Source organism: Furipterus horrens, unplaced genomic scaffold, assembly GCF_987537825.1.
Source record: "Furipterus horrens unplaced genomic scaffold, mFurHor1.1.pri manual_scaffold_7, whole genome shotgun sequence".
Classification (NCBI taxonomy): domain Eukaryota; kingdom Metazoa; phylum Chordata; class Mammalia; order Chiroptera; family Furipteridae; genus Furipterus; species Furipterus horrens.
This window is the reverse complement of record NW_028327177.1, coordinates 136,855,201-136,880,356: the sequence shown is the minus strand read 5'-3', so window position 1 is coordinate 136,880,356 and position 25,156 is coordinate 136,855,201. Positions and strand designations below refer to the sequence as shown.

Genomic DNA, 25,156 nt, shown 5'->3' with positions numbered 1-25,156 from the left:
GATCCGTTCAAAGCTAAAAAACTTGATGTCCTAACTGGAAAGGCTAGAATAGGAAGAAAGAATAAGCTATAGCCATGTACCCCCAAGTATGAGGGAAGAATCAGACCTGTTGTGGGTGATCAACTTCTACTTGTATTAGCTAAGAAAAAAAAATCTACTGAAACACTTTAGAATAAAACTGTTTAAAAATGGATTTGATAGCACCATAGACTGATTTGACTGAAACCATATGCCTTTTCCAATCATTAAGGAGGATTTTCTCACAATCCTTGCTTTAAAAAACTTCTTTTTCCTATATAGGTTACGTGACAGATAATTGTAAGAAGAACCATATATTAAGAAGTTTTTTAGACCCAGATTTCCCCCTATTGTTAGTATCAGATATCTCTTCTTTATTATAGTATCTTTTTACTTCTAAAAAGTTGGGTTTACTTTTAAATTACTCTGAGGATTTTATGATAGGGCACCTCTGCCTCTCTTCGTTCTGTGTAGTGTTTCTATGCTGAAAACTTAAATCGTGGTTTTTTTCCCATGCTGCAGACATTTATTTGCTGTTCCCTGTTGAGGAGCCTGTTGACTGATATTCTTGTCACCTATCTTTGGGGACTAGGTTGATAGGAGATAAGAGTTGAGCTGGATAACCCTAAAGAGCTCAAAGCTTATCAGTAGATGAATATAGTAAAGCATCCTTTCCTGATGCCGATTTCCATCTTATAAGCAGCCATAACGTCTAGTGGGAGGCAATGCTAGAAACTTGTGTGGAAAGTGCTCCATCTGCCCAAATAGGGCACACGGCCTTGCATTCGTGTTCTCTGTGATGTCTCCTGAACACACTTCCTCCTAAAGACCAACCCAGTGAGTCACTCTATTATGGAGGAGAGAATGCTCCATCTCATTTAGTATTACTAGGGGACATTGTCTTTGGCTAAATTCGTTTGCCTCTTTCAGATATGGGCATGAGTGTTAAAATCATCCTCACCAAATGACTGCTCAAAGGAGGAGGTCTTTATTTGGTTTGATTTTGATATTTGGTGCTTGTCAATGTAAGCCTTTGTTATCAGATTAAAAAAGATGAAAATGATTGGAAATACTCAGTATCAAGAATGAAAGGAACGAAACCATTCTCTTATTCTCACTGTACTGGGAGGATAGATTGGTAAAATTTTCCTAGGTGCAGTGTTATAATATGTGTCTAAAATACATATAATCTTGGACCTAACAATTCTGCTTTTAAGTATATACAATAAGGAAATAGCAGACAGGTGGGAAAGGTATATATACAAGAATTTTAACATTATAATAGCAAAAACAGAAAACGAATATTTTTCAATAGAGAATTAAATTATAGCATTTCATACAAGGGAATATTATGACACTTCAAAAGGACATTTCAGCCTTAGCTGGTATGGCTCAGTGGATTGAGTGCTGGCCTGTGGACCGGAAGGTCGCCGGTTCGGTTCCCAATCAGGGCACATGCCTGGGTTGTGGGCCGGGTCCCTGGCTGGGGGTGTGCAGAGGCAACCAGTTGATGCGTCTCTCATACATCAGTGTTTCTCTCCCTCTCTTTCTCCCTCCCTTTCTCTCTCTAAGGATAAATAAAGTCTTTATTAAAAAAAATAAAGACATTTCATGTTCTATTTATAATGTATGGGCCCTGACAGACTCATTATATATTACTACATGAGAAGAGATTATAGAACAATGTATATAGAATAATCCATTTTAAAATCATATATACTTATGAATGTGTATTTTGAAGTCTGGCTATACACTAAATTGCTGTTTACAGTGGTTATTTTTGGGAGAGAATAATTCTAATTTTTAGATTTCTGCATGGCTAACAATTTTATATGGACTTGTATTGCTTTCAAAGTCAAAGAAAATAGTAAAGATTATCGACATTCTGAAGAACAGAAGAAATAGACACCTTAGGCGTGGATGGTGTGGGAGGGGTCTTTGTGGGGCATGTCTCTCTTCCTGGGGTGGCTCTGTGGCACCTGACGGAGAGCATCGGGAGCCACCGCAAATCCGTTCCATGTCGTTTGGCACCTTCTCCCTCGCAGTGAGAAGACTGCTCACGTCCGGCATCGTGGTTCAGGTGTTCCCGCTGCACGACAACGAAGCCCTGAAGAAGCTTGAGGACAGCTGGTACACTCGGTTTAGCTTCAAGTTCCAGCCCATAGGTACGTGTCAGTGCCTGCTCTCAGCGAAGAGGGAGCCCCGCTGAGGAGAAGTCACGATCCGGCAGTGCTGCCACCTCCCCCCTGGGGCAGACGTTAACGCTCTGCCAGGCCGGGCGCTCCAGCTGCATGTGGGGAAAACGGCGGCGGGGGCATGAGACGGGCTCCATGACCTGTTTATTTACTTCTCGTACAATTTCAGATGGACTGAGTGACAGGCTTGCTCTAAATTTCACCAAAAATAGGTGCAGTTCAGAGCGTCCCTCACAAGTATATGTCAGCGTTGGAGTAGAACAGATTTGATAAGAATTTAATTTGACTGTGAATATTTTGTCTTTGAAAACTTCTCTTTCTTTAGGGCTAATCATTCAGAGCGTGTTCCATGGCTGTGCTAGACGTTAGTGTCTAGAATATTGTTTTGTGATTTTGAATAATTTTTCTTCAGTGTATTGAAAAATTTGCCCTGGCACGTTGATGGAGATTCATATCTTCAGGGAGGGGGAGCAGGATACTCTGGATGGGGCGTCTTTGAAAAGAACATCTGTAGCTATAATATTAAAGTAGGAGACAAGTGAGGAACATTAATTAAACCCCCAAATTACAATGTTTTATTGGCCATGGCTGAATTTTAAATGAGGACCTTGGAGATTGGGGACAGACCCCTCGGTGATTGTTTTTCTTTAGGAAGAAGGCCTCCCCAGATGAGGAAATAGACCCAGGATGCCTGGCGGAGCCCAGACCCTAAGCCCGGGGAAGTGTCAGGTGCACAGTACAGACAAGTAGGGCCTTTGTTCTGCAGGGAGGATGGTATACGATCACACACTGATTGGGAAATCATGGTGTTAAGTGACCCCCCACTTAACAAAAAGTGAATAAGCTTGCTTGAAATCATAAGAAAGTCTGGTGGTCTGTACTTAATGATCTTCTTTCTTCTTTTATTATAGACAGCATCCGTGGCTACTTTGGGGAAACAATCGCGCTTTACTTTGGGTTTCTGGAGTATTTTACCTTTGCCTTAATCCCCATGGCGGTCATCGGGCTGCCTTACTACTTGTTCGTGTGGGAAGACTATGACAAGTACGTGATCTTCGCCTCCTTCAACCTGATCTGGTCCACGGTGATCCTGGAAGTGTGGAAGCGGGGCTGCGCCAACATGACCTACAGGTGGGGGACGCTGGTCATGAAGAGACAGTTTGAGGAGCCCCGGCCAGGATTTCACGGGGTCCTAGGCATCAACTCCATCACGGGCCGGGAGGAACCTCTGTACCCCAGCTACAAGAGACAGCTGCGCACTTACCTGGTCTCCCTGCCATTCGTGTGCCTCTGCCTCTACTTCTCTCTGTATGTCATGATGGTTTACTTCGACATGGAGGCCTGGGCCCTGGGCCTGCACGAGAGCAGCGGGTCCGAGTGGACCAGTGTCTTGTTGTACGTGCCCAGCATCATCTATGCCGTCGTGATTGAGATCATGAACCGCCTCTACCGATACGCTGCCGAGTTCCTAACTTCCTGGGGTAAGGCGGGATGCTTTGTTTTGATTTTATTTGTCTATAAGAACTATTGCTTGCACCATAGGGTTCATAGAACTGCTACTTTGGCTGGTGCTCCGGGCTCATTATGACGTCACAAGGAAAGGTTCATGGGCTCTGAGATCCCATGAGCTCCAGATCATGGTTCTCACAGCTTTCATTTATTGTTAGTTGCTATGTTCTAGGTATCCTGCTAAGCACTTCGTCTGCGTATCTCATTTGCCCATCCTCAGGACACCGTGAAATAGACGTATTTCACCGTTTTATGGATAAAGATGCTGAGATTTTATAAGGTTGGCACAGCAAATGCAGAGCCAGGCTAATCTGCACCTCTCTGTTCTAACCCTGTGCTCCTAATATTGTAATGCTGTGTTTTACACTAAGGGTAAATAGATTGAGTTATCTACCTGAACCTCTGGCCCAGTGAACTATGTTTAAGCATCTGAAAACCAGTTGCCTAGTGATGCAAGGCCCTGAGGACGGCCGTTGAACTCACTGAAGACGGGTGTTCATTTTGCATCGTGGTAAAGGAGGGAGTTGGCTGTAGTTTAAAAACAGCCTTGGTAGGCCATTCACTCTTTATTTCTTCATTCAGACAAATGAACAAATAGGTTACTATCCCTAGGGAGATGTCTAGGCCTTACCTTCGTGGACCACAAAGATAGTTTATGTTATTTTTATTGGCCTTTGAGCAACGAGAGCTACCGTTTAGTGAGTGCTTTTCTTTGCCGCTGCGGGGCCAAGGTTTTGCTCATGTCTAGCGCTGACAGCGATCCGGGGACGCGGGCTGTGTGGGCCAGGAGGCTGAGCGTCGGGAGGTTGAGTGACTGGTCCAGGTCCGACAGTGGCTGAGTAGCTGAGCTGGGTTTCAAATCCCGGTCACACTGCCTCTCTGTGCAAGATGACACTTCTCAGCAGCACCTCCCTTTCTGTCCTTTTGTCCCACTGTTCCAACACCTGAGCAGTGGCTCCTCCTCCCAGCTAAGGATGGAAATCTGAGTATCCCTTTCACTTAAGCCTTTCAAGCCACACATTCAGAAAACTTTCTTTATTGCCCTGCTCTGTAGCGGTTGCTATATCAATTTTACCATCATCACTTAACCAGGGTCTCTGGGCTCATTTGTCAACACACCCTATATTTCTTTGTAGCAGTAAGACTATTTATTTATTTATTATTATTTATTTTTTAGAGAGAGGGGAAGGGAATGAGAAGAAAAGGGAGAGAAACATCAATGTATGTTTGCCTCTTCTACACCCCCAACTGGGGACCTGGCCTACAACCCAGGCATGTGTCCTGCTGGGAATTGAACCGGCGACCCTTTGGTTCACAGGCCGGTGCTCAATCCACTGAGCCTCAACAGCCAGGACTGTAGCAGTGAGACTTTAAAAATAATTTCAGACTACAGTGATATTGCAGTACCCTTAAGTAGATGTCCTAATCTTTGTTTCTTCCCCGTCTGATGCTCTTGGTGGTGAGCAGCAGCCATGTCCCAGCTCAGCACGTCTATGACCGAGACTCTGCTGTTGGACGTCTCACCTCGGCCCGCAGCCCAGGGCTCACTCCCCCGCCACAGCGCTCCCTCCCCGTGGCTTTCTGAGCTGAGAGAAATCACCTCTCCTTTTTCATATTTTAGAGAACCACAGATTGGAATCCGCCTACCAGAATCATCTAATTTTGAAAGTTTTAGTGGTAAGTAGAGTTTTTATATACAAATTCATTTTAATTCTAAAACTAATACATACCATTTAATATTTAGGAATATAAATATGAACATGTGCTTCTAATTCAAGATATCAGGTGGTTAATATATTTTATGCAAGTAGACAAGGATTGATTAATAGGTGTATTTACATGTATGTTCAATGGTCTTTTAGTATAAGTGTGCATGTGGTTTAAGACTTCAAATGTAGACATTAATATCATAGCCAATCTCTATTTATGTAAAAAGCTAATTAACCACTTCATAATCTTGTTTCTATTCCTTTTGGTGACTTCTTTGAATGTTTTGCTATTCAACAATCCCTCCAGTTACCAACAATCCATTCAGTGATGGAACATTAAATTTTATATTTTTAAGATTTCATTTATTTATTTTAGAGAGAGGAAAAGGGAGGGAGAAAGAGGGGGAGAGAAACATCAATGTGTGGTTGCCCCTTGTGCGCCCCCAACTGGGGACCAGGCGCACAACCGAGGCATGTGCCCTGACTGGGAATCAAACCAGCGACCATTTGATTCGTAGGCTGGCACTCAATCCACTGAGCCACACCAGCCAGGGCAACATTAAATTACTTTGTTTTAACTTTGGTGAGGGAATTGTTAGAGTTCCAGAGATTCCCAGCATGTTTTGATGTGTGGCGGAGAGTGATGGAGAGAAGGCATCGTGTAACTTGGTTGCCATTTGAGTCAACGCTCACACATTCTGCCTCTTTCCATTATTATTATAAATAACGAAGATGTGCCGGCGTGAAAGCACCTCACTTACTAGGAGGTTACGTCAGCCATCTGTAACATAACTGAGAATCAAGACAGGTGCATACAGAATCCTTCGAAATTTCAATTGTAGTCAATTTAACACAGTTCATCTACTTTACTCCTGGGCAAGGGATCCAGGCCCCACTTCAAAAGAGTCTTTGTTTTAGCTGTAGAAATAATTTTGAGAAGCTTATTTATCTGGTTTTGCAGTCCTTAAAAGATCAGAAACCACCATCGGGAAGGTGTTTACGTTTCTGGAAGTAGGTAAATTTATAGAGGCAAGAGCAGGCTTGGAGATAGAAAACCTGTCATAATAGATGCTAATTATCAATAGTTCAACAGTTTTAGCAATTTGGACATTAGAAAAGGGGCACATGGCTGTGCATATCTAAAAAGGCTCTGAAGGCCTTATTCTAGCCCCATGAAGTCACTGATATTCAAAATATTGAGGCTGAATCGGCAAGGAAGTTATATTCTGTGTTCTCTGTGTCAGAAAGCAGGGAACGTGTAATACATTAAAAAGATCATTCAAATTGATTTTAATACGGAGCCTTTGCCCTTAGATGTAACACGCTCCCCCTGTCTAGAAGAATTTAGTTATTTGTGGGACTGTATGATTCTCTGACCTTCCAGATACAAATGTCAGGCGACTGCCTTGTGAAAAGACACGTATGTTAGAATCCACTTGTGTGTCCTAGGTCTCTCCCTTCCTTTTCAGTCCCCACTTTCCCAGGCTTTCCATTTCACCCTCTCCTCTCCAGCACCCCTACCCCCGCCCTGCGGCTGTGTTGCTCTTGCTGCCGCACTCTTTCCAGTGACTTCCTTCGCAGCCTCCCTTGCTGATGAACTGCTCACAGTTACGCTCCTAGCAACCTTCTGTCTCAGAAAGGGACGCTGCTAAACAGGAAGCAGCCAGCAGGGGGCGGGGGACAGAGAGTAGACCCCTGGGGCAGCGGGGCAGCGGGGCAGCGGGTAGTGCAGATTCTTGAGCAGAGGGACCGCTTGACCATGTGACTCTTGTTATAGTGGGAGCCCCAGCCCAGAGCTGTGTGTCTGAGCAGGGCAGGGGGGTCTCAGGTCTCTGGTGACAAAGATGCTTCCCAGACCCTGCTGGTTGTTTTGGCTGGTCTCTCTTGCTGGGGCCACTCATCCACCTAGACGTTGCCCTGTGAGGTGAGGAGTCTCAGGTGTGTGGGCACAAAGAGGCTTTGGGGGCTAGGCTGCTTGTGTTGGGGGGTGAGGGGGTCTTTCTGGCTGGTGCTGCCTAGCGATCCCAGCAAGCCTCCGTGGGGCAGGGGAGTGTCAGGCCGGCAGGGCAGAGGGAAGGAGAGTGTAACCCCTGGCGGGTTATTGTTAGTGGGGTTCCCGATCAGTTCCGCTGGGTTCATCTGCTGTTATCAAGATTCTAAGGGGGGTGAGCAGGGAATGAACCCAGCTGGGCCGCCTGGGTTACCAGGTTGGAGGTGGGGAGTGGTTGGCTTTCCTCTCCCTCTTCTGTAAGAACGTGGTAGAAACTTAGGGACAGCGCTGCTGCTGTGTGGCTCCTCAGTCCCGGGGTCCCAGGCCAGCTCACTCCCCCTGAGTCCTCCTCAGCTTGCCTCTTGCATTTTGTCCAGAGTTTACAAATGTGCTTACCGAGGAACAGCGGGGAGAGAGAGGTCTGCCATCTTGTTGGTGCTGGAAGGCCCTCGTTACATTTTTAATGCTAGGTTTACAGTTGTAACTATGAAGTGCCATGAAGCAATCCTAAAAATTGGTGTCTTTGTTTGGCAGTTCAACTTCCTAAACTGCTTTGCCTCCCTCTTCTACATCGCCTTTGTCCTGAAGGATATGAAGCTTTTGCGTCAGGTGAGTGTGAATAGCAAAAAGGTATCAATTTTTTAGGTTTTAGAGGCGGTTTGCTATATTCAGGTAATGTAATTGGCTTCCCATTATTATTACAAATAAAACCTTGTAAATGTGGTCTATTCTAAGTCCAATTCTAATTTAAAAAGAAAACCCATTAGCACTGTGTCTGCACTCAACTGAAAAGAAATTTGTTGACGGTAACCAACTTGCAAAATTAGGATACAGGGCAGTAAAATCAAATATGTAGTTCCTATATATCTGTATCGGTATAGAATTGTAAAACCAATTCTAACAGCAAAACATATATTTTTAAAACGTTGCTATGTGTATCAGGGTGGAGGTGATTGGTGTCACCCTGCATAGGTCTTACACATTTCATTTTTAAATGAGTCGACGTACTTTAGAGACCAGCAGATGCTATGCGGCGCTGTATCTTTTCTGAAATGTTTAAGAAAGTCTGCATGGATTTTGTTGCGTTGCCGTTTCTGGATCACATAATGACAGTGAGTAATAAATTGAGGACAGGTTACTGCTTTCTAAATTTTCTTTTTTTATGTTTGCATCAGCTACCGATAAGGGCCGCTCCTTCTGGTCTTAATAGACTGTGGTTGTTGGTGAGCAGAGTCTCAAAGCCTCGGCTTCTTAATATTTATATGAGCGCTTGGGCTCATTTTTCAGGAAATTAAAAAATTTGTATAAGAGAGAAAGCCGACATTTTGTAGTTAAGGTCCTAAGAGCTTGCATAAAAGTACAATCAACTATTGTGCTCCTAAGAACGATACCATATACATATATAGTTGCTTTTTAAAAATTAGTTTTGGAAACTGAATAAGCTCAAAATAATACTTTTGACATTGATAAGTTGGAGGCACATATCTGCTCCAGTCCCACCTGTTGTATTTGTGGAGTATGACTTCTCGTTTCTTATACTTTAGAGAGTCTCCTTTATTTAATAGGGGAAAGAGAGATGGGAGAGGATTCTTTAAAAAGTAGAATTTTAATAGCGGCAAAGATGGTGTGTGATGGAAACACTGGTCTCCATCTGGGAAAGTAGAAATCGACACAACTCCTTGGGAAGCCACTCTGGCAGCTTTGCCAAGAACCTTGGTTCCTCCCCAGGAAATCATGAGACTTGGGGTGAGGTTCATGTATGTCGGTACCCAAGGAGCAGCATGTGTAATAGTTAAGGTCGGGCATAATGCCTGCATTCCACAACAGTGAGGGGCTAAGGAAGAAAGAATTTTTAATGCCACGGGAAAGTGCTCACAGTGTATGACAATGGAAAAGAAGTAATACAGAGCTATAGGTAATATATATTGGATGATTCTGCTTTCATTTTTACATATGGTCGGAAATATTGAGGATGCTAACAGTGGTTTTGTCCTAGCTGCGGGAGTACGTGTGACTCCTTTTTCATTTTCTAAGTTTTTTACAGTGAGGGGGTATGGATTAGTTTTATAATATTTTTTAAGTTGCTACCAAACTCTTATTTTTTCAAAATTGGCAACATCATTTAGATATTCATATTTTGTAGGAAGATAAGGTAACAAAAAACACAATTTTAAGGTAATTTGTTCTCCTGCTGATTCATAACTGGTTTAATTTTATTATAAGCTTATTTGTATTATAATTTAAGTCTTTTCTATGAAAACGACAATAAATTAGAGACATCATTCTAATGCCTAGCTTTTCTGATGCTAGCTTTTGTAACAACAGTCTCCTGTTTGTTGAGAATTCCATTTTACTTGCATCATTTTATACCTGCTATGGCTTTATTAAGTTACATTGGCAATTATTTATGTGCTTCTCTTTAGAGCTTGGCCACGCTCCTGATTACCTCCCAGATCCTTAACCAAATTATGGAATCTCTTCTTCCTTATTGGCTCCAAAGGAAGCACCATGTGCAGGTGAAGAAGAAGGTGCAGGCTTTAAAGGCAGACATCGATGCTACATTATATGAACAGGTCGTCCTGGAAAAAGAAATGGGAACGTACTTGGTAGGTTTGAATCTTGTTGAGTTAAACGTTGACCGAATGTGATTACCAGTCATGTACAGAGTTCAACACATAGATAAACACTCGTGGTCTCAGCTAATTGCTTCCCAGCCCATTTCCTCACCACGAGCCACTTTAATGTTAAAAAGGTGGACTGTGCACCGCAGTGCTGCCATCTTGAATCTGAAGTTACGCCTGAAACCACATCTTTATGCTGCAGCATATCACAGGGAAATGCTTTCTAGAGCCAGATGCAACCAAAGAGTGGTTTAGAGACTTCTCACCACTGAATCCCCAGCTGCGCGTCCACCTGCCCGCTCCTGACGCACGTGTTTTGTGTTGCTCTTTGGTGAGCCTTGAAAACTGTCACCAAGACTCACTCAAAATCCCTGGGCTCATGCTTCAACCAATTATCCAGAGCATCTAAAAGGAGTACTCGCTGCCATTGCCAGTACTCTATAATTGTGTTCGGATAATTTCTGTTTCAGTAAAATATAAGCTAAGAAAAGAAACTGACTTAACGTAGAATCTGACTTACACTACAGCTCTTGGCTGCGGAGCCTAATATGCATGTCTTAGCGAAGGACTGACTGTGAGATGCAGTAATAACCATTATTCATTTAGAAATATCAATGTTTCGTGTTGCTTTAAGACACTGTGGTATTTTTCTCACACTGAAGCTGTCACTGCGCCTGCACGGGGTCATCCTGGGGAGGTCTGAGGATGCCAGATGTTGGCGAGTGTGGCCTTGGGCGTCACGGGGACTGGCTCCATCAGTCGGTCACAGCACAGCATAAAGCATACGCGACACCGTGAACTACAGGCAGCTAGTGAGGCATTCGTATAGCATGTCACTGTGTCCTGGTGAGAGGCAGGGACGTAACTCGGCTGACAGCTCAGTGCTTAGGCATCCTGCCTCAACGAAGGCTCCTCTGTCCATGTATTCAAGGTCACCACGTAACTCCCCTCGCACTACACCTGTTGCCCCTCAAACTGAGGGTACGCAATGACTATTGCCCCTGTCTTCCTTTGGACTGAACCTTTTAAAACACATCAGGAAGGTTTTATAACATAGTGTTTGAGGGATTTCTCCGGCTCCCACGGCTTCCTTATTTTCTGCTGTAAGGCTCCTTTCTTTGGCCTCTTTGATGTATCTACTGCTTTTGCTAGGGTGTCTCTGGGGAGTTTCCTGTTACTATCAGCTTTGTTTTTCTTTACTTTTAAAAGAATTGAGACAAAATTCTTATACCATAAAACTCACTCTTTTAAAATGTACAATTCAGTGTTTTTTGGTTTTTTTTTTTTTAGTTAAGTTCACAAGGTTGTGCAGCCATCACCACTATGTAATTCTAGAATTTTCATCATCCCCCCAAAAAACTCCATACCATAGCGGTCACACCCTTCCTCGGTCTAGCCACCACTAATCTCCATTCTGTCTCTATGGATTTACCTGTTCTGTGCATTTCATGTAAGTGAATCTACAGTCTGTGCCCTTTTGTGTCTGGCTTCTTTCACTAATCATAATTCTCTCAATGTTCATCCATGCTGTAGTATGTATCGGTGCTTCACGCCCGTTTATTGTAAAATAATATTTCATTGTATGGATCTGCTGCATTTTTGTTTATCCATTCATCAATTGATAGACATTTGGATTGTTTCCACTTTTTGACTACTCTGAAAAATGCTGCTGTGAACATTTATGTACAAGTGTCTGTATGAACATACTCTGTCACATGCTGGGTCCTACGTTAACTTAATATATTTAACTTTTTGAGGAACTGTTTTCAAAAGCAGCGATACCATTCTGCATTTCATCCAGTCATGTGTGATGGTCCCATTTTTTCCACACCCTTACTAACACTTAATTTTTTTAAAAAGCCATCCTAGTAGCTAGAAGCCGTGAAGTGGTATTTTATTGTGGGTTGGACTTGCATTTTCTTAATGCCTAAACATATAGATCATCTTTTCTTTTACTTTTTGGCCATTTGTATCTCTTCTTTGGAGAAATATATATTTATATTCTTTGCCCATTGGGTTATGTCTTTTATCACTGAGTTGTAAGAGTTCTTCCTAGATTTTGAATATAAATTTCTTATTCGATACATAATTTGCAAATACTTTCTCTCATTCTGTGGGTTATCTTTTTTGCTTTCCCAATATTGTCCTTTGATGCACAAAAGTTTTTTTTTAAGTATATTTTATTGATTATATTGTTACAATAGTTCCAATTTTTTCCCCTTTGCTCCCCTCCACCCAGCACCACCCCTCCCCTAGCAATCCCCCCCGCAAGTCCATGCCCATGAGTCATACATACAAGCTCTCCCGCTTCACCCTTTCATATATTCTTCTTCTTTTTTTTAAATAAATAAATGATTATTTTAACAATAAAAAATAACAATCCCTCCCTCTCAGACTTAAGACCCTTTATAATCTTATAAAGGACAATGGGCGAAGGTCTCGAGCTCCTCTAGCTGCTTCGAGCTGGGCATGGTCGTCGTCCTACCTACCCTCGGGTCCAGAAATCCCTAGTAAGAGTGGGGGTGCAAAGGGGAGGGTGGAATGCACAAAAGTTTTTAGTTTTGATGACGTCCAATTCTCTCAATTTGTTACTTGTGCTTGAGCTTTTGGCGTCAGAGCTAAGAAATGATCACCTAACCCAAGGTCAGGAATACTACCACCTCTATTTTCTTCTCATACTTCTGTGGTCCTAGCTATTACATTTAGGTCTTTGATCCACTTCGAGTTCATTTTTGTAGGTAGTATAAGGAAGGGGTCCAAATTTGTTCTTTTGCATGTGGATATCTATCCAGTTGTTCCAGCATCATTTGTTAAAAGGACTATTCTTTCTGCATTGAATGCTCTTGGCGCCTGTTTTGAAAGTCCTTGGAGCACAGGTCTATAGGTTTCCTGCGGGACCCTCAGCGCTGTGCCACCGACATATACGTGTGTCTGTCCTTGTGCCAGCACGCCACTCTCGTGATTATTATAGCTTTGTAGTAGGTTTTCAAATTAAGAAGTGTGAGTTTTCCCACTTTGTTCTTTTTTCAAGGTTGTTCTAGCTAACCCCTTGTTTGCCCCCGCTGCTGGCCATCACCCCAGGCAGGCTGATGTTAAAACATTCAAGTTCACATCCCTGGGGAGAGGCCTTTAGCACTCAGAGAGATTCAATGAGGTTGACAAAAAGACAAGCCTTGGAGTGGATTCTAACAGGGCACCACTATCCAGGTCAGGTGCTGACTTCCCTGTGGGGACCAGGCTTTCCGAGCCCTGCAGCCCCACTCTGCTCCATCCGGTACCAGGAGTGCCTGTTAGTGTTTGTTATGGCTGCTGCGGGGTTGGGGGCTGGAGATGAAACTAGAGTAAATTAAACTGCCAAAGACTGCGTGGTTTTTGTTCGTTCCTTCGTTTGTTTTTGTTTTACTAAACGCTGCCCGGGTTGCTGCAAGTGTTCGGTGTATTTTCACAGTACTGAAAAAGTTGATTCTGACCAATTTTGCTTGTTTGTATTTATTGAGGGTGAATTTCTGGAAAGCCTTACTCTCCCATTCCCGCTCACATCACCTCTGTCAGTCTCTTAATGGAGGGTCAGGGGCTGACTGACGTTCTGGGGTGCCTGCCCATGACGGGAGGGGCCCCATGTAAGATTTCTAACAGTGACGCCACATTTCTCTTTCCTTGGTCAAGAGCAAACATCTTTAGTTCTGCTGTTGTTTTCCTTAGAAAAAGTGCGATAACTGATTAATTTGGCACTAGGTGCGCAGCCAGGGTGACATTGGCAAGTTATTCTTATTTTATGATATTAAAACAATGCCTGTTTTCTTCTGTGGTTCCCATTTGCAGGGCACCTTCGATGATTACTTGGAGTTGTTCCTGCAGTTCGGTTATGTGAGCCTTTTCTCCTGTGTTTACCCGTTAGCAGCTGCCTTCGCTGTGCTGAATAACTTCACGGAAGTTAATTCAGATGCCTTAAAAATGTGCAGAGTCTTCAAACGGCCATTCTCAGAACCTTCGGCCAGTATTGGTGTGTGGCAGGTAATTATTTGAGAAAAAAAAAAAAGATTACTTTAAAAGAAATAACAACACGAGGCATTTGATTTAAAAATCAAAAGCCCTAAGGAGAGATTTGGGAAAACTGGATTTCATCCTTGCTCTACCACAAAAGTAACCAATGTAAAAATGAAATTACTACAAACCCTGCAGACATCAGAGGAATACGGGGACATTACAAACAACTCTACATACATAAATTTGACAACTTGAATGAAATTGACCAGTTCCTTCAAAAACACGAACTATTACAACTCACCCAACATGAAGCAGATAATGTGAGTAGCTCCACAACTATAAGGAAATTGAATTTGCAATTATTACACTTCCCAAAAGAGAAACGTCCTCACCCAAATGGGTTCCCTGGTGAGTTCTAACATTTAAAGAAGAATTACCCCCAATTTTACATAATTTCTTCCAGAAATAGAAGAGGAGGGAATATTTTTCAATGCATTTCATGAAGCTAGTATCAGTGTGATGGCAAAATAAGACAGAGTATAAAAAGAAAGAAAGAAAGCAACAAACTAATACGCAAAACACCTTAACAAAATATTAGCGAGTACAATTTAGCAATATATGAAAAGAATGATATGCCATGACAAGTGGGATTTAGTCCAGGAATGCAGGCCTGGTTCAGTATTAGAAAATGAATCAATGTAATCCACTATATTAATAATCTAAAGAAGAAAAATCACATGATAACATCAATTATTACAGCATTGGACAAAAGAGAAGCATTGGACAAAATCTGATACTCATTCAACTTGATAAGGAGCATATTAAAAAAAAAACAAAAAGCTAAAGCGACCATAATGCTTTCCTTGTAAGGTTACAAGAATGCAAGGATGTCCCCTTTCACTACTTGTACTAGAAGTTCTAAGTAACATCATAAAGCCAGTGGAATTTTAAATGTACCCAAGTTGACCACAAGTCCAGTCAAGATCAGCTGAGACCAGAAAAAGTGCTTAGGTGAGCACAGCCTGAATTGTCCACCTGCAGAATCATGAGCTAAGTGAGTGGTTGCTTTCAGCCACAGAGTTTCAGGTGGTATGTTATGTGCAGCAATAGCTGATAGAGTAGGGAGACTTAACATTCCAAGTATATCAGTTTTCCTTTACATATCAAATTAATTAATCTACAAATTAGTTTATAAATGTAGCACTATACCAACCAAAGTTTCTCTTTTAACTAGATAAACTTACTATTGAGTTCACATGGAAAAATAGATGAAATAGAATAGCAGAAAACCCTAAAGAAAAGGAGTAGTGACATACCTTATTATGTGTTAAAACCTGTCACAATGACAAGTTTATAAAGTTGTCCTATAACGGTAGTTATTAAAGCAGTGTGGTACTGGTGCATTGGTAGACAGTCAGGCCAATGAAACAGAGAGGAACGTCCAGAAATTCAGCAAGTGATACAGGTGAAATCTCAAGTCAATGGGGAAAATGACTGACTGTCTACTGATAGTGCGGGGGCAACTAGGTTTCTAAATGGAGCGGGGAAGGTTTGCTTTTCAAAAGAGAAAAAAAAGGCAGGACACAGAATGGGAGAAAATATTCATAGTACATATGTCTGCCAGAGGACTTGTATTCAGATTACATAAAGAACTCACACAGCTCAACAATAAGGTAATTACATGAGTGAAAACATGGACAAAAGATTTGAAAATGCTTCACTGAAGAACACATGGGAATGGCCAACGGGGTCACAAAAAGATACAGAGTTAGTTACTAGAGAAATGCAAACGAACACCACAACGAGACACACTACGTTCCCATGTTAAAGTTTGGAAGGCTGATGGCGCCGAATGTTGGCGACGACCCGTAGTAACTGGAATTCTTATACGTTGCTGCTGCGGGTGTGGAATGCCACAGTCCTTTGCAAAACTCAGTGGCGTTTTATTAAAAAGTTAAACGCACACCTCCCATGCCACCCAGCACACCCACCCCTAGATATCCAGGGAGCAGCAGAGAACATGCCCATCCAAAGACTGCACAGCAGTGTCCAGAGCCTCTTTATTTGCAGTCGTCCCAAACTGGGAACAACCCAATCTGCCATCACAAGGTAAACACATAAAAACAAGTATGGTAGATTCATAAAATCGCGCCCCACTCAGCAATGAAAAAAGGATCTCATTCTCGATGCAATATAGTATGGCGCAGTCTCAAAATCTTCATGCTGAGTGAGAGAAGCAGACACAGAAGACTATACGCTGTATGATACCAGTGATGTAAAATTCTGAAAAATGCAAACTAATACTTGTACATAGTGACAAAAAGCAGGTCAGTGTTTGCCTTGGGCCAGGTGTAAAGAGAGGATGGATTGCAAAGCATCATGAGGACTCTTGGGAAAAATGTTTTGTATCTTATTGAGGTATTTGTGGTGGTAGTTTCACAGGTGACTGTATCAACATGTATGAAGTATATGTATATCTTAAATGAGGGCAGTTTATTGTATGTATAGTATAATTCAATGTAAATTTAAAGCTTAGTTAGAAAGGAAAAATCAGGACAACTGTAATAGAATAAAAAATAAAGAAAGAAATGTATTTGAAACGCAGGAAGCCAGACACTTTATAAGCTATTGATAGAAGGGTGAACTGGTCAACCCCATGGTGTGACACCTTTCCACTTTCAGGAATTTGTGGTACTTCTACACTTGTTAAATGATGTATTTACAAGGTTGCTAATTATAGCATTATTTGTAATAGCAGCTAATGCCCATCAATAAGGAAATGGTTAAATAGGTTGTGTGCGTCCATGCAATGAAGTACTTAAGCAGTTGTGACAAAGAATGAGGGAGGTCTTTGAGTACTGACACAGAATGTCCTCCAAGACATTTTAAGTGACAAAAGCAAGAGGGCTGACGATATATATTATTATGCTGAGAAGAGAGTAAGAAAGCATCTACTCAAGTTTGCGTATATTTGCACACAAAGTGCCTAGAAAGGTACATAAAGAATTGGTAACAGTGATTATCTTGTAGGGAGAACAGGAGCTGGTAAGGGGGAGAGAGGGGAACAAGGAGACTCTTCACTCTACACTGAATAAAGTTTATTTTTTGAACTATGCGAATGTAATTATAAAAAAATAAATTGAATTTTTAAGCTATCTAAAGAAAAGGTAAAGAAAGTTCTGAGTAGACTGTTGTAAAAAAAATCTATGGAAAAAAAAATTGCATTATGCAAAGGATTCCTAAAATGTAAATGCAATGGTAGAAATTCTCCGTGGGACAAGACTCGAAGTTTCGATCTAATCATGTTTTGTCTTCTTTTAAAAATCTGTATTTCTAGTAGTAATTATATTTCTGATAATGAGTGGTTATTAAGCAGTGATCACCAGGTGCTGTACAGAAAGGAAGAAAGGCAGGCAGGAAGGAAAGGGCAATGGCTGTGACCTTCCACAGGACACGGGACTCTGGGGTCTGTCTGGTGCATCTCAGTGGGGCCTGGCACCTGTATTTTTCTGAAGTCCTATGTGTGATTCGGTGAGTGCCACTCGAAAGGAGGTCACTGGGACTCGTGCCTCAGGTGTGGCTGAACCAGATGTGGTATGTGACCTGAGTAGAAGGTCAGCTTCACAAAATAAATTCTGTTTAAAAGCCTCCCTGACTGTGTCTGAATGTGAAACATTTTCTCTGGTGGCCCTACTTCAGAGTCGCATGGGGTGTGAGTGCAGTCACTCGAGCAGCGTGGTCTTCTGGGACGTATTCCAAATCCAAGTCCCTGGCCACCTCCAGTTGGAAAGGAACACATTGCTTTGGGATATTTAAGCCAGAAGTATCTAAAATACCTTCTAACAGTATGGCGTTTTTAAACAAAAAAAAATATAGCATCACAGAGGAAAAAGTTTAACACGGACTTGGCATGTTGAGCACTAAAAGAAGGCTTTTTCCTTGATTTTAGTAATACGAAAAAGGGTGAGGAAACCTGGACACGGTATTGCAGTTTTTAATGTCACATTCTTTCTCCTTTCAGTTGGCTTTTGAAACCATGAGTGTCATATCTGTGGTCACTAACTGTGCTCTGATTGGAATGTCACCGCAAGTGAACGCGCTCTTTCCGGAGTCCAAAGCGGACCTCATTTTGATTGTGGTAGCAGTGGAGGTAAGTGAACATTGAAATCCATTTCAAATAGTTTCTATGTCAGAGACCTCTGCTATTCTAAAGCCGTGATGTGTCTGGCCAGCAGTTCAGCAACATGCATTTCCTGGTAAGAAAGCAAAGCAGTTCCGATAATGGGAAGACATGAGTCTGAGGCCACGCTTTCCTGGTTATTGTCTAGGTCTGAACAAGTCACCGTGGTGCCCACAGGAAGGCGACTTTGCCAGCCATTGTGCAGGCCTGGTCGGTGCTGAGAAGATAGATCCTACCTGAAAGAGAATTCTGTAGATTTAATATGCTTCTCTTTTTTAGTCTATTCTAGGGATCTATCACTTCTACCTTCTCAAATAAAGCATAGGAAAATGCGTTTGAGAATGGTTTGTTTGTTAAGTCTCATTTGCAACAGGTATGGAATTCAGTGTGAAACACTCTGAAACCGCTGGGTGTGCTGTAGCACACAGGAAGTTCATAATTTCACCTACACAGTATAAGTTGGCTGTCTCTGTGCTTTGTAGGGTTGCATTTGATTGTTTCTGAGTAAGGATTGCCTTACCTGACATCTTCTAAAAATTAAGCAGCTACCAATCACAAGTAAGATTTTGCAGGGCATTTTTTTGTTGCTAGTGATTTTAGTTGCCAGGAATATTGTGCCCTTTTTCTTTTTAGAGATTTAAAAAATAGGGTAGTTGTGAAAATTTGTGAGAGCAAAATTTAGCAGGAACATGACGTGCTGATTCATGTACCTAAGGCTCAGGACTTAGGGCTGACCAGAAAAAAATGAAATCCTGAACTTGTGCATTTGCAGTAGTGGCTGAAGAAATAGTCTGCTTTGCTCTTAGAGCGTATTTGATAGGAATCTGTGTTCGTGATAGATGCTGTATGTAGAGTGTGCGTTTTGGAGCATGATTTTAGACAGCAGTGAGTAGGAGGGAATGATGGGCTTCGGCAGATACAAGCAGGTCTGTTTTGAATTTGTGAGTTGAAGAGGATTTTGCAGAGCTATCTGCAAGGCTGATTTATTGCCTGTGGAAGTGGGAGGTCGAAACAGAGAGAGCCCTTGGACAGCGTGTGGCCAGCTGGCCACGTTCATCATGTACCTTCTGGATTTAGGGTGCGGCCCTTAACTTTGCAGATCTAGGAACTTGTCTTCGCACGTAGTACATCCAGGGGGCTAACTAGGCTTTAGGGACTCGTCGTCGGCAGCCGTCCGTCTCGAGAGACGGTGGTGTAGCTTCTTAAGAGTCTATCTGCACCGCCGAGAATGGCTGTGCAGTCCGACTCGGGAGTGACACGGTATCTGTCTCCTCCCGTGTTGAATCGACATCTTGCGATGGTGCTGGAGTGTCCTCTCCAGTGGAGCTGAAGCTACAGAGCCTGGGCAGGGTGATATGGAGGGTCTGCTGTTGCCCATGCAGCAGACCCCCCCTCTCTTCGCAGCTGAAGGGTCCAAGGGAAAGACGGAGGCGATACAGCTTGGCTTCAGGTGCGCCGCAGGAGTTGCCGGTGTTGACTACAACGTCAAACCGCCTTAGGGACTCCGGCTCCGGATTTTCTGTCGGGGTTTACTCCCTTAGCCTTTCCCCTGAAGAGGCATGCCGCAAGGCAGCGGAGGTTTTTTGGAGTCAGAGTTTTCCTTCTCTGATGTGCCCTGACTGGAAGATCGAACCAGCGACACTTAGCTCGCAGGCCGACGCTCAATCCACTGAGCCAAACCAGCCAGGGCCTTCTTTAGGGACTGACTGACGCTTAAAACTAATGAGACTCACAAGGGATTGATGAGAATGCCAGGTAGCTGATTTCCTAGAAGAAGATACTTTTCCAATGACCGTAACCATTGGTATTAAAGTATACCTACAGTTGGTTATTAGAAGATTTCCTGGTAAATTTAGAACCAGATCAAGAGGAGTGGAATAGCCCTGAGAGGCACAGAAAACCTGAAAGGCCTCCCCATCCGACACCGAGCAGAGCTCTGTCATGGCCAGAGCCTGGTATCCATCGCCAGCTTCTGAGCAGTGCTGCGTGGGTTCGGCGTGGCCCGATTCTTGACTTTGCCTTCACTTGCTCTAGATTCCTGGCTGGCCTAGTCTTCCTGCGTGTTCCCGTTGGTTGGCCTGCTGCTGGTCTTGTGTTGGTGATATCCCACTGAGTAAGAGTCAGGGCCTGGTCCTTCCCTCCTAATCTGGGAGATTTCTTGGCCTACAGGACTGTTCTGCAGATGGTTGTCCTCACGCGTTGCAGACTGATTATACTAGTCTGATCTTCAGGCATTCACAACGCGGCTGCTTTAAAGCCCTCCTCAGATGATTCCAGCCTCTGATTTATCTCACGCTGTTGTCTGTTGATTATTTCTCAGTCAAGTTGCGATTTTCCTGGTTCTTGTTTTGATGAGTGACTTTTACTGAAAGTTGAACATGTCAGGTACTATGTATGTTACGAGACTACTCTGGATCTTATCTGAAGCTTACGTTTTAGGTCCCCCCCTGACATCATTCTGGTGTGAGGGTAAGGGGTGGGCATGTCACCCCGTTACTGCCAGTTGGTGGTAGAAATTCAAGTTTCCCACTTGGATTCCATTGTCACCCGAGTAGTAAAAAGGACTTCTCTTTTCAGAAGTAGAAGTCCTCACTTTCCTATTTATTAACCTTGGTGTCTCTTTAGCTTAGGATGTTTGCACATACGAAAGCCTCTCTTTGTGCCTGGCTCACACTTTAGTTTATTAGGTTCAGCTCAGGTATCACTGGGCTCCCAGGCCTTTCTGATCTCTCCACCTCAGCTACATCTTTCTCTTAGCTTCACGAAGCCTGCTGTTTGTCTCCTCCAGAGCATTTCTCCTACTTACAAGCCTTGTACCTATTCATCGGTTTCCTTATTTAATAATCCCTGCCCCTCCTGGGCACTGTCAGCTTCATGAGAGCCGGACGATGTCCTCTTTTCTACCTCAGTAAACAAGACTACTCCCTAGAATTGTGACTAAATCATGGTTGGTAGGTATGCTGTTCAGTGTTCAGCTGAATGTTGAATTACTAAGTTAAGCTATTAAAAAGAAAATGGGCACTTCAATTTCTTTTTAATTTTAAAAGGAAAGATGGATATTGTTCCTTTTTGACAAATTCATATTCAGTATTAATTATGTGAGTGTATTTGTTAGTTTATAGCACTTTCTAAGCTCTGCTTAGAGAGCACAGAGTGGTAAGTGCTCACCATTTTCATTCCTTAATTAAATTACACTCAGTCTGTAGTGAAATCAGGTGCTTAGGAAAGACAAGCTGTCTTTTTATTTTCCCCTCAAGAACTCTGCTTCTAAATGTTGTTGGGAAGATGTGCATATTTAACACACACACACACACACACATACACACACACGCCCACACACATGTATAGCTCAGTACAGTTAAGATGCAACTGGGCAGGAAAAACGAAGCTCCTGGAGAGCGGTCCGTGATAACGTTGGAAGAGGAGACAGGCATGAGTTTCATCCGAAGGCCGCATACCTGTCGCTGTCTCTGTCGTCCTCCTTCGGGGGGGTCTCGGGCCTCGGGGGCATATTTTGGGAAGGCCTGGATGTGAGACTGGACCTTGATTTCCCAGTGCAGTTTAAGGAGACTTCTTACTGTGAATTCTGACCCCATTGTAATCTGCTCCTAGGAGGTAAGTGAGGGGTGCCTGGCAGCCTGCAGGGGGGCAGACAGAAGTGTAGCAATGGGCTGATTTAGAGCCCGTCCTGACATAGAAGAAGGGTTTTGCACCTTGAAATTAATCCACACGGGCCAAAATGCCAGCAATGTCCTAGGCTACTTCATTCCTACCAAGACTCAGCCTCAAAACACGAAGTATTTTTTTTGGTTCCCAAGGCTAAATCTTTGTAAGAGAACAGTGGTTATTTTTTGTGGGTAGTCATTTTTTTATGGGGAGATAACCATGGTGTTAGCAATATTTATTAATATGGAGATAGTTACTCATACAGAGATCACCCAGAGCGAGTCAGAGGGAGGCAGGGTAAGAGGGGCAAGGAGGGCGAGGAGATTGTGATAACTGTGTGCTGCTTAGGTTCTTTTTTAAAATTGTTGTAAAGTATCCATGAATTTATGATTTTTGCCTCTTCCTAATTTTTAACTGTGGTAAAAACACACAATAGGACATTTACCCTCTTAACCATTTTTACGTGTTCGGGTCAGTGGCGTTAAGCACAGTCGCATCGCTCTGCCACCATCGCCACCGTCCAGCTCCAGAACTTTCTCATCTTCCCCCACTGAAGCTCGGTTTAAACATTAAGCCGTTAAATACTAACTCCCCGTTCCCCGCTCCCCCACCCGGCCCTGGTAACCCCCACTCAGTTCTTGTCTCTTTGAATTTGATTACTCTGGGACCCTCATGTAAGTCAAACCACACAGTATTTGTCCTTTGGGGCCTGGCTTATCTCGCGTAGCATGAAGTCTGCAAGGTCTGTTTGTGTTGCGGCACAGGCCAGAATTTCCTTCCATTTTAAGGCAGTGACATATATGTCGTTTATACATGTATTGCGTGTTACATAGCCATTCATCTATCAATGGACATTGGAGTTGTTTCTGCATTTGGGCTCCTGTGAATAATACTGCTCTGAACATGGGAGGACAAATATCTGTTTGGATCCCTGCTTTCACTTTTTTTGAGTATATAGTCAGAAAGAAAATTGCTGAATGATATGGTAATTCTATGTTTAATTTTTTGAGAGCCTGCATACAGCTTTCTTAGCGGCTGCACCATTTTACATTTCCACCAGCAATGCACAAGGGTTCCAGTTTCTCTACGTCCTTGCCATTACTTCTTATTTTCTGCTTTTTTTTTTTGTTTGTTTTTTATTAATAGTCTTCCTAATGGATGTGAGGTGGTATCTCTTGAAGTTTTGATTTGCATTTCTCTAATGATCAAGATGCCTATCAAGCATCTTTTCGTGTGTTTAGTGGCCATTTGTAAATATTGAAATATCTATTCAAGTCCTTTGTCCATTTTAAAATCATGTTGTTTATTTTTTTAGTTGGGGAGTTGAAAGAGTTCTTTGTATATTCTAAATAGTTACCCCCTATTAGATATATGATTTGCAAATACTCGCTCCTAGTCTGTGCATTCATTGCCTTTTCAGTCTGTTGACACCATCCTTTGATGCACAGAAGTCCGGCTTCTCTATTTTTTCTTTTTTTGTCTTTGCTTTTAGTTTTATATCTAGGAAATCATTACCAGGTCTAAAGTAATGAAGCTTTGTCCTATGTTTTCTTCTAGTTTAATAGTTCTAGGTCTTAAGTGTCGATCTTTGGTCCATTGTGAGATAATTTTTGTGTGTGATATAAGGTGATTCATTCTTTTGCATGTGGATGTCCAGTTTCTCGAGTGTCATTTGTTGAAAAGACAGTCCTTTCCCCAGTAAGTGGCCTTGGCACCCTTGTCAAAAATCATTTGAGCATGTATGTGAGGGTCTGTTTCTGGGCTCTTTCTTCTATTCCATTGGTCTATGTGTCTATATTTTTCTTTTTAAAAATATTTTTCTCTTTAACCACCTTACTGAGGTATGATTGACATAAGGAAAGCTGTACGTATTTAATGTGTACAACCTGCTGAGCTGGAGATAACTAATATCTATCTTTTTGCCAGGACCACACTGCTTTAATTATTGCAGCTTTGTAGTAAGTTTTGAAATCGAGAACTGTGATTTGTTATTCTTTTTCAAGAATGTTTTGGCTATTTTGATTGTGTGTTTTAGTAACTATAGCTATTTATTTTCTGACTGAAAAAAAACTATTGATCAAAGGTTGGATTATGTTGGTACAGATTGGTATTAAAATAAGCCCTCTCTTTCTACCACATTAATGTGTTTAAAGATTTATTTGTTTCTACTTTACTGACTTTCATACCTTTGAGAGGACCCTCCCTTAGTGTTCTAAATTGAGAATTTTCTGTGTCAGAATAAAATCAAGCTCAGAGGAAGTGTTAGAAGTAACCGAAAAATCGGTGAATTAGCTAATTTTATTCTAGTGTTGCTGAGACCTGCACTGAGTGCTGTCTGGTCTCACAATGAATCCAAAAAGTAGAAAGTTTACAAATAAATTTGAAAACACAAGTTTTTTTTTTTTTTTTATTACTATGAAAGTAAGATTATACTGAAATTCTAATTCAGAATGTTATAGAAAAGTCATCAAAATCATCAATGAATCAAATTAACATGTTTCTGTTTAGAAGATTTTCTCTTTGAGCTGCAATGTCTTTTCAAATTGGGGAGTGAAATTATATTTTAAAATTTAATTTAATATTTTACTCCCTATTTTCTCCTGCAATCTAGGTAAAGTGTTAAGTTTGTTGAGTTAAAATATGTTTTTCTAGTAGCATTTGGAGTAAATAGCATGCTGTGCTTTCTTTCCTATGTTTACTTATGGCCCCTAACAGAGTAGAAATTTCACTAATTAAAAAGAAATCCATAATATATAAGCCATATGTATAAACACTTATATAAAATTTTAACATCTTGATGTAAAAAGCAATTTAAGATACTTTATCTTTAAAATTATTTTCCTCCAAATTAAGTAACATTTAAAATAAATTCATGGGATTAGAATTGTTTTAACCAAGAAGACATAGAGAATATAACTGTGATGTTGGTATTGACTGAGAATTCTCATCTTCAAATTGTGGATGAATTGATCATTTCAGTAGCGTTTATGGTTCACATTTTTGAAGCCAGAAAACTTTAATTTTTAATTAGGTTTCTTTTGTAAAACTTGATTTAGTTCTGCATTAAATTGAGTAAAGGGGGAAAAAAAGATCATTACTATATGCTAGTAACTGTGTCATATATTACAACTTTTGTGTATTTACTGCCATCTAGTGTTGCCTTTTAAAATAACTACTGAAATTTCACTTAAATTTATTGCATTGGTTAACAACATATAAATTTCAGGTGTACAACTCTGGGGGGGTATTTTTGTTTTTAGAGAGAGGGGAAGGGAGGGAGA

At 41.9% G+C, this 25,156-nt stretch overlaps 1 protein-coding gene across 4 annotated transcripts in view; it reads left to right on the top strand.

Annotated features, from left to right (window-relative positions):
- Positions 1–25,156, top strand: part of ANO10 (anoctamin 10) — a 119,389-nt gene that overhangs the window by 14,803 nt on the left and 79,430 nt on the right. For 3 of the 4 annotated variants that reach the window (XM_090284585.1, XM_090284586.1, XM_090284587.1), the window contains exons 5-11: positions 2,064–2,183; positions 3,125–3,694; positions 5,344–5,399; positions 7,956–8,030; positions 9,845–10,027; positions 13,865–14,056; positions 18,051–18,179. In XM_090284585.1, coding sequence (XP_090140711.1) covers positions 2,064–2,183; positions 3,125–3,694; positions 5,344–5,399; positions 7,956–8,030; positions 9,845–10,027; positions 13,865–14,056; positions 18,051–18,179 — 1,325 coding nt within the window. The remainder of the gene's footprint in view (positions 1–2,063; positions 2,184–3,124; positions 3,695–5,343; positions 5,400–7,955; positions 8,031–9,844; positions 10,028–13,864; positions 14,057–18,050; positions 18,180–25,156) is intronic. The other variant, XM_090284588.1, reaches the window with a different exon arrangement.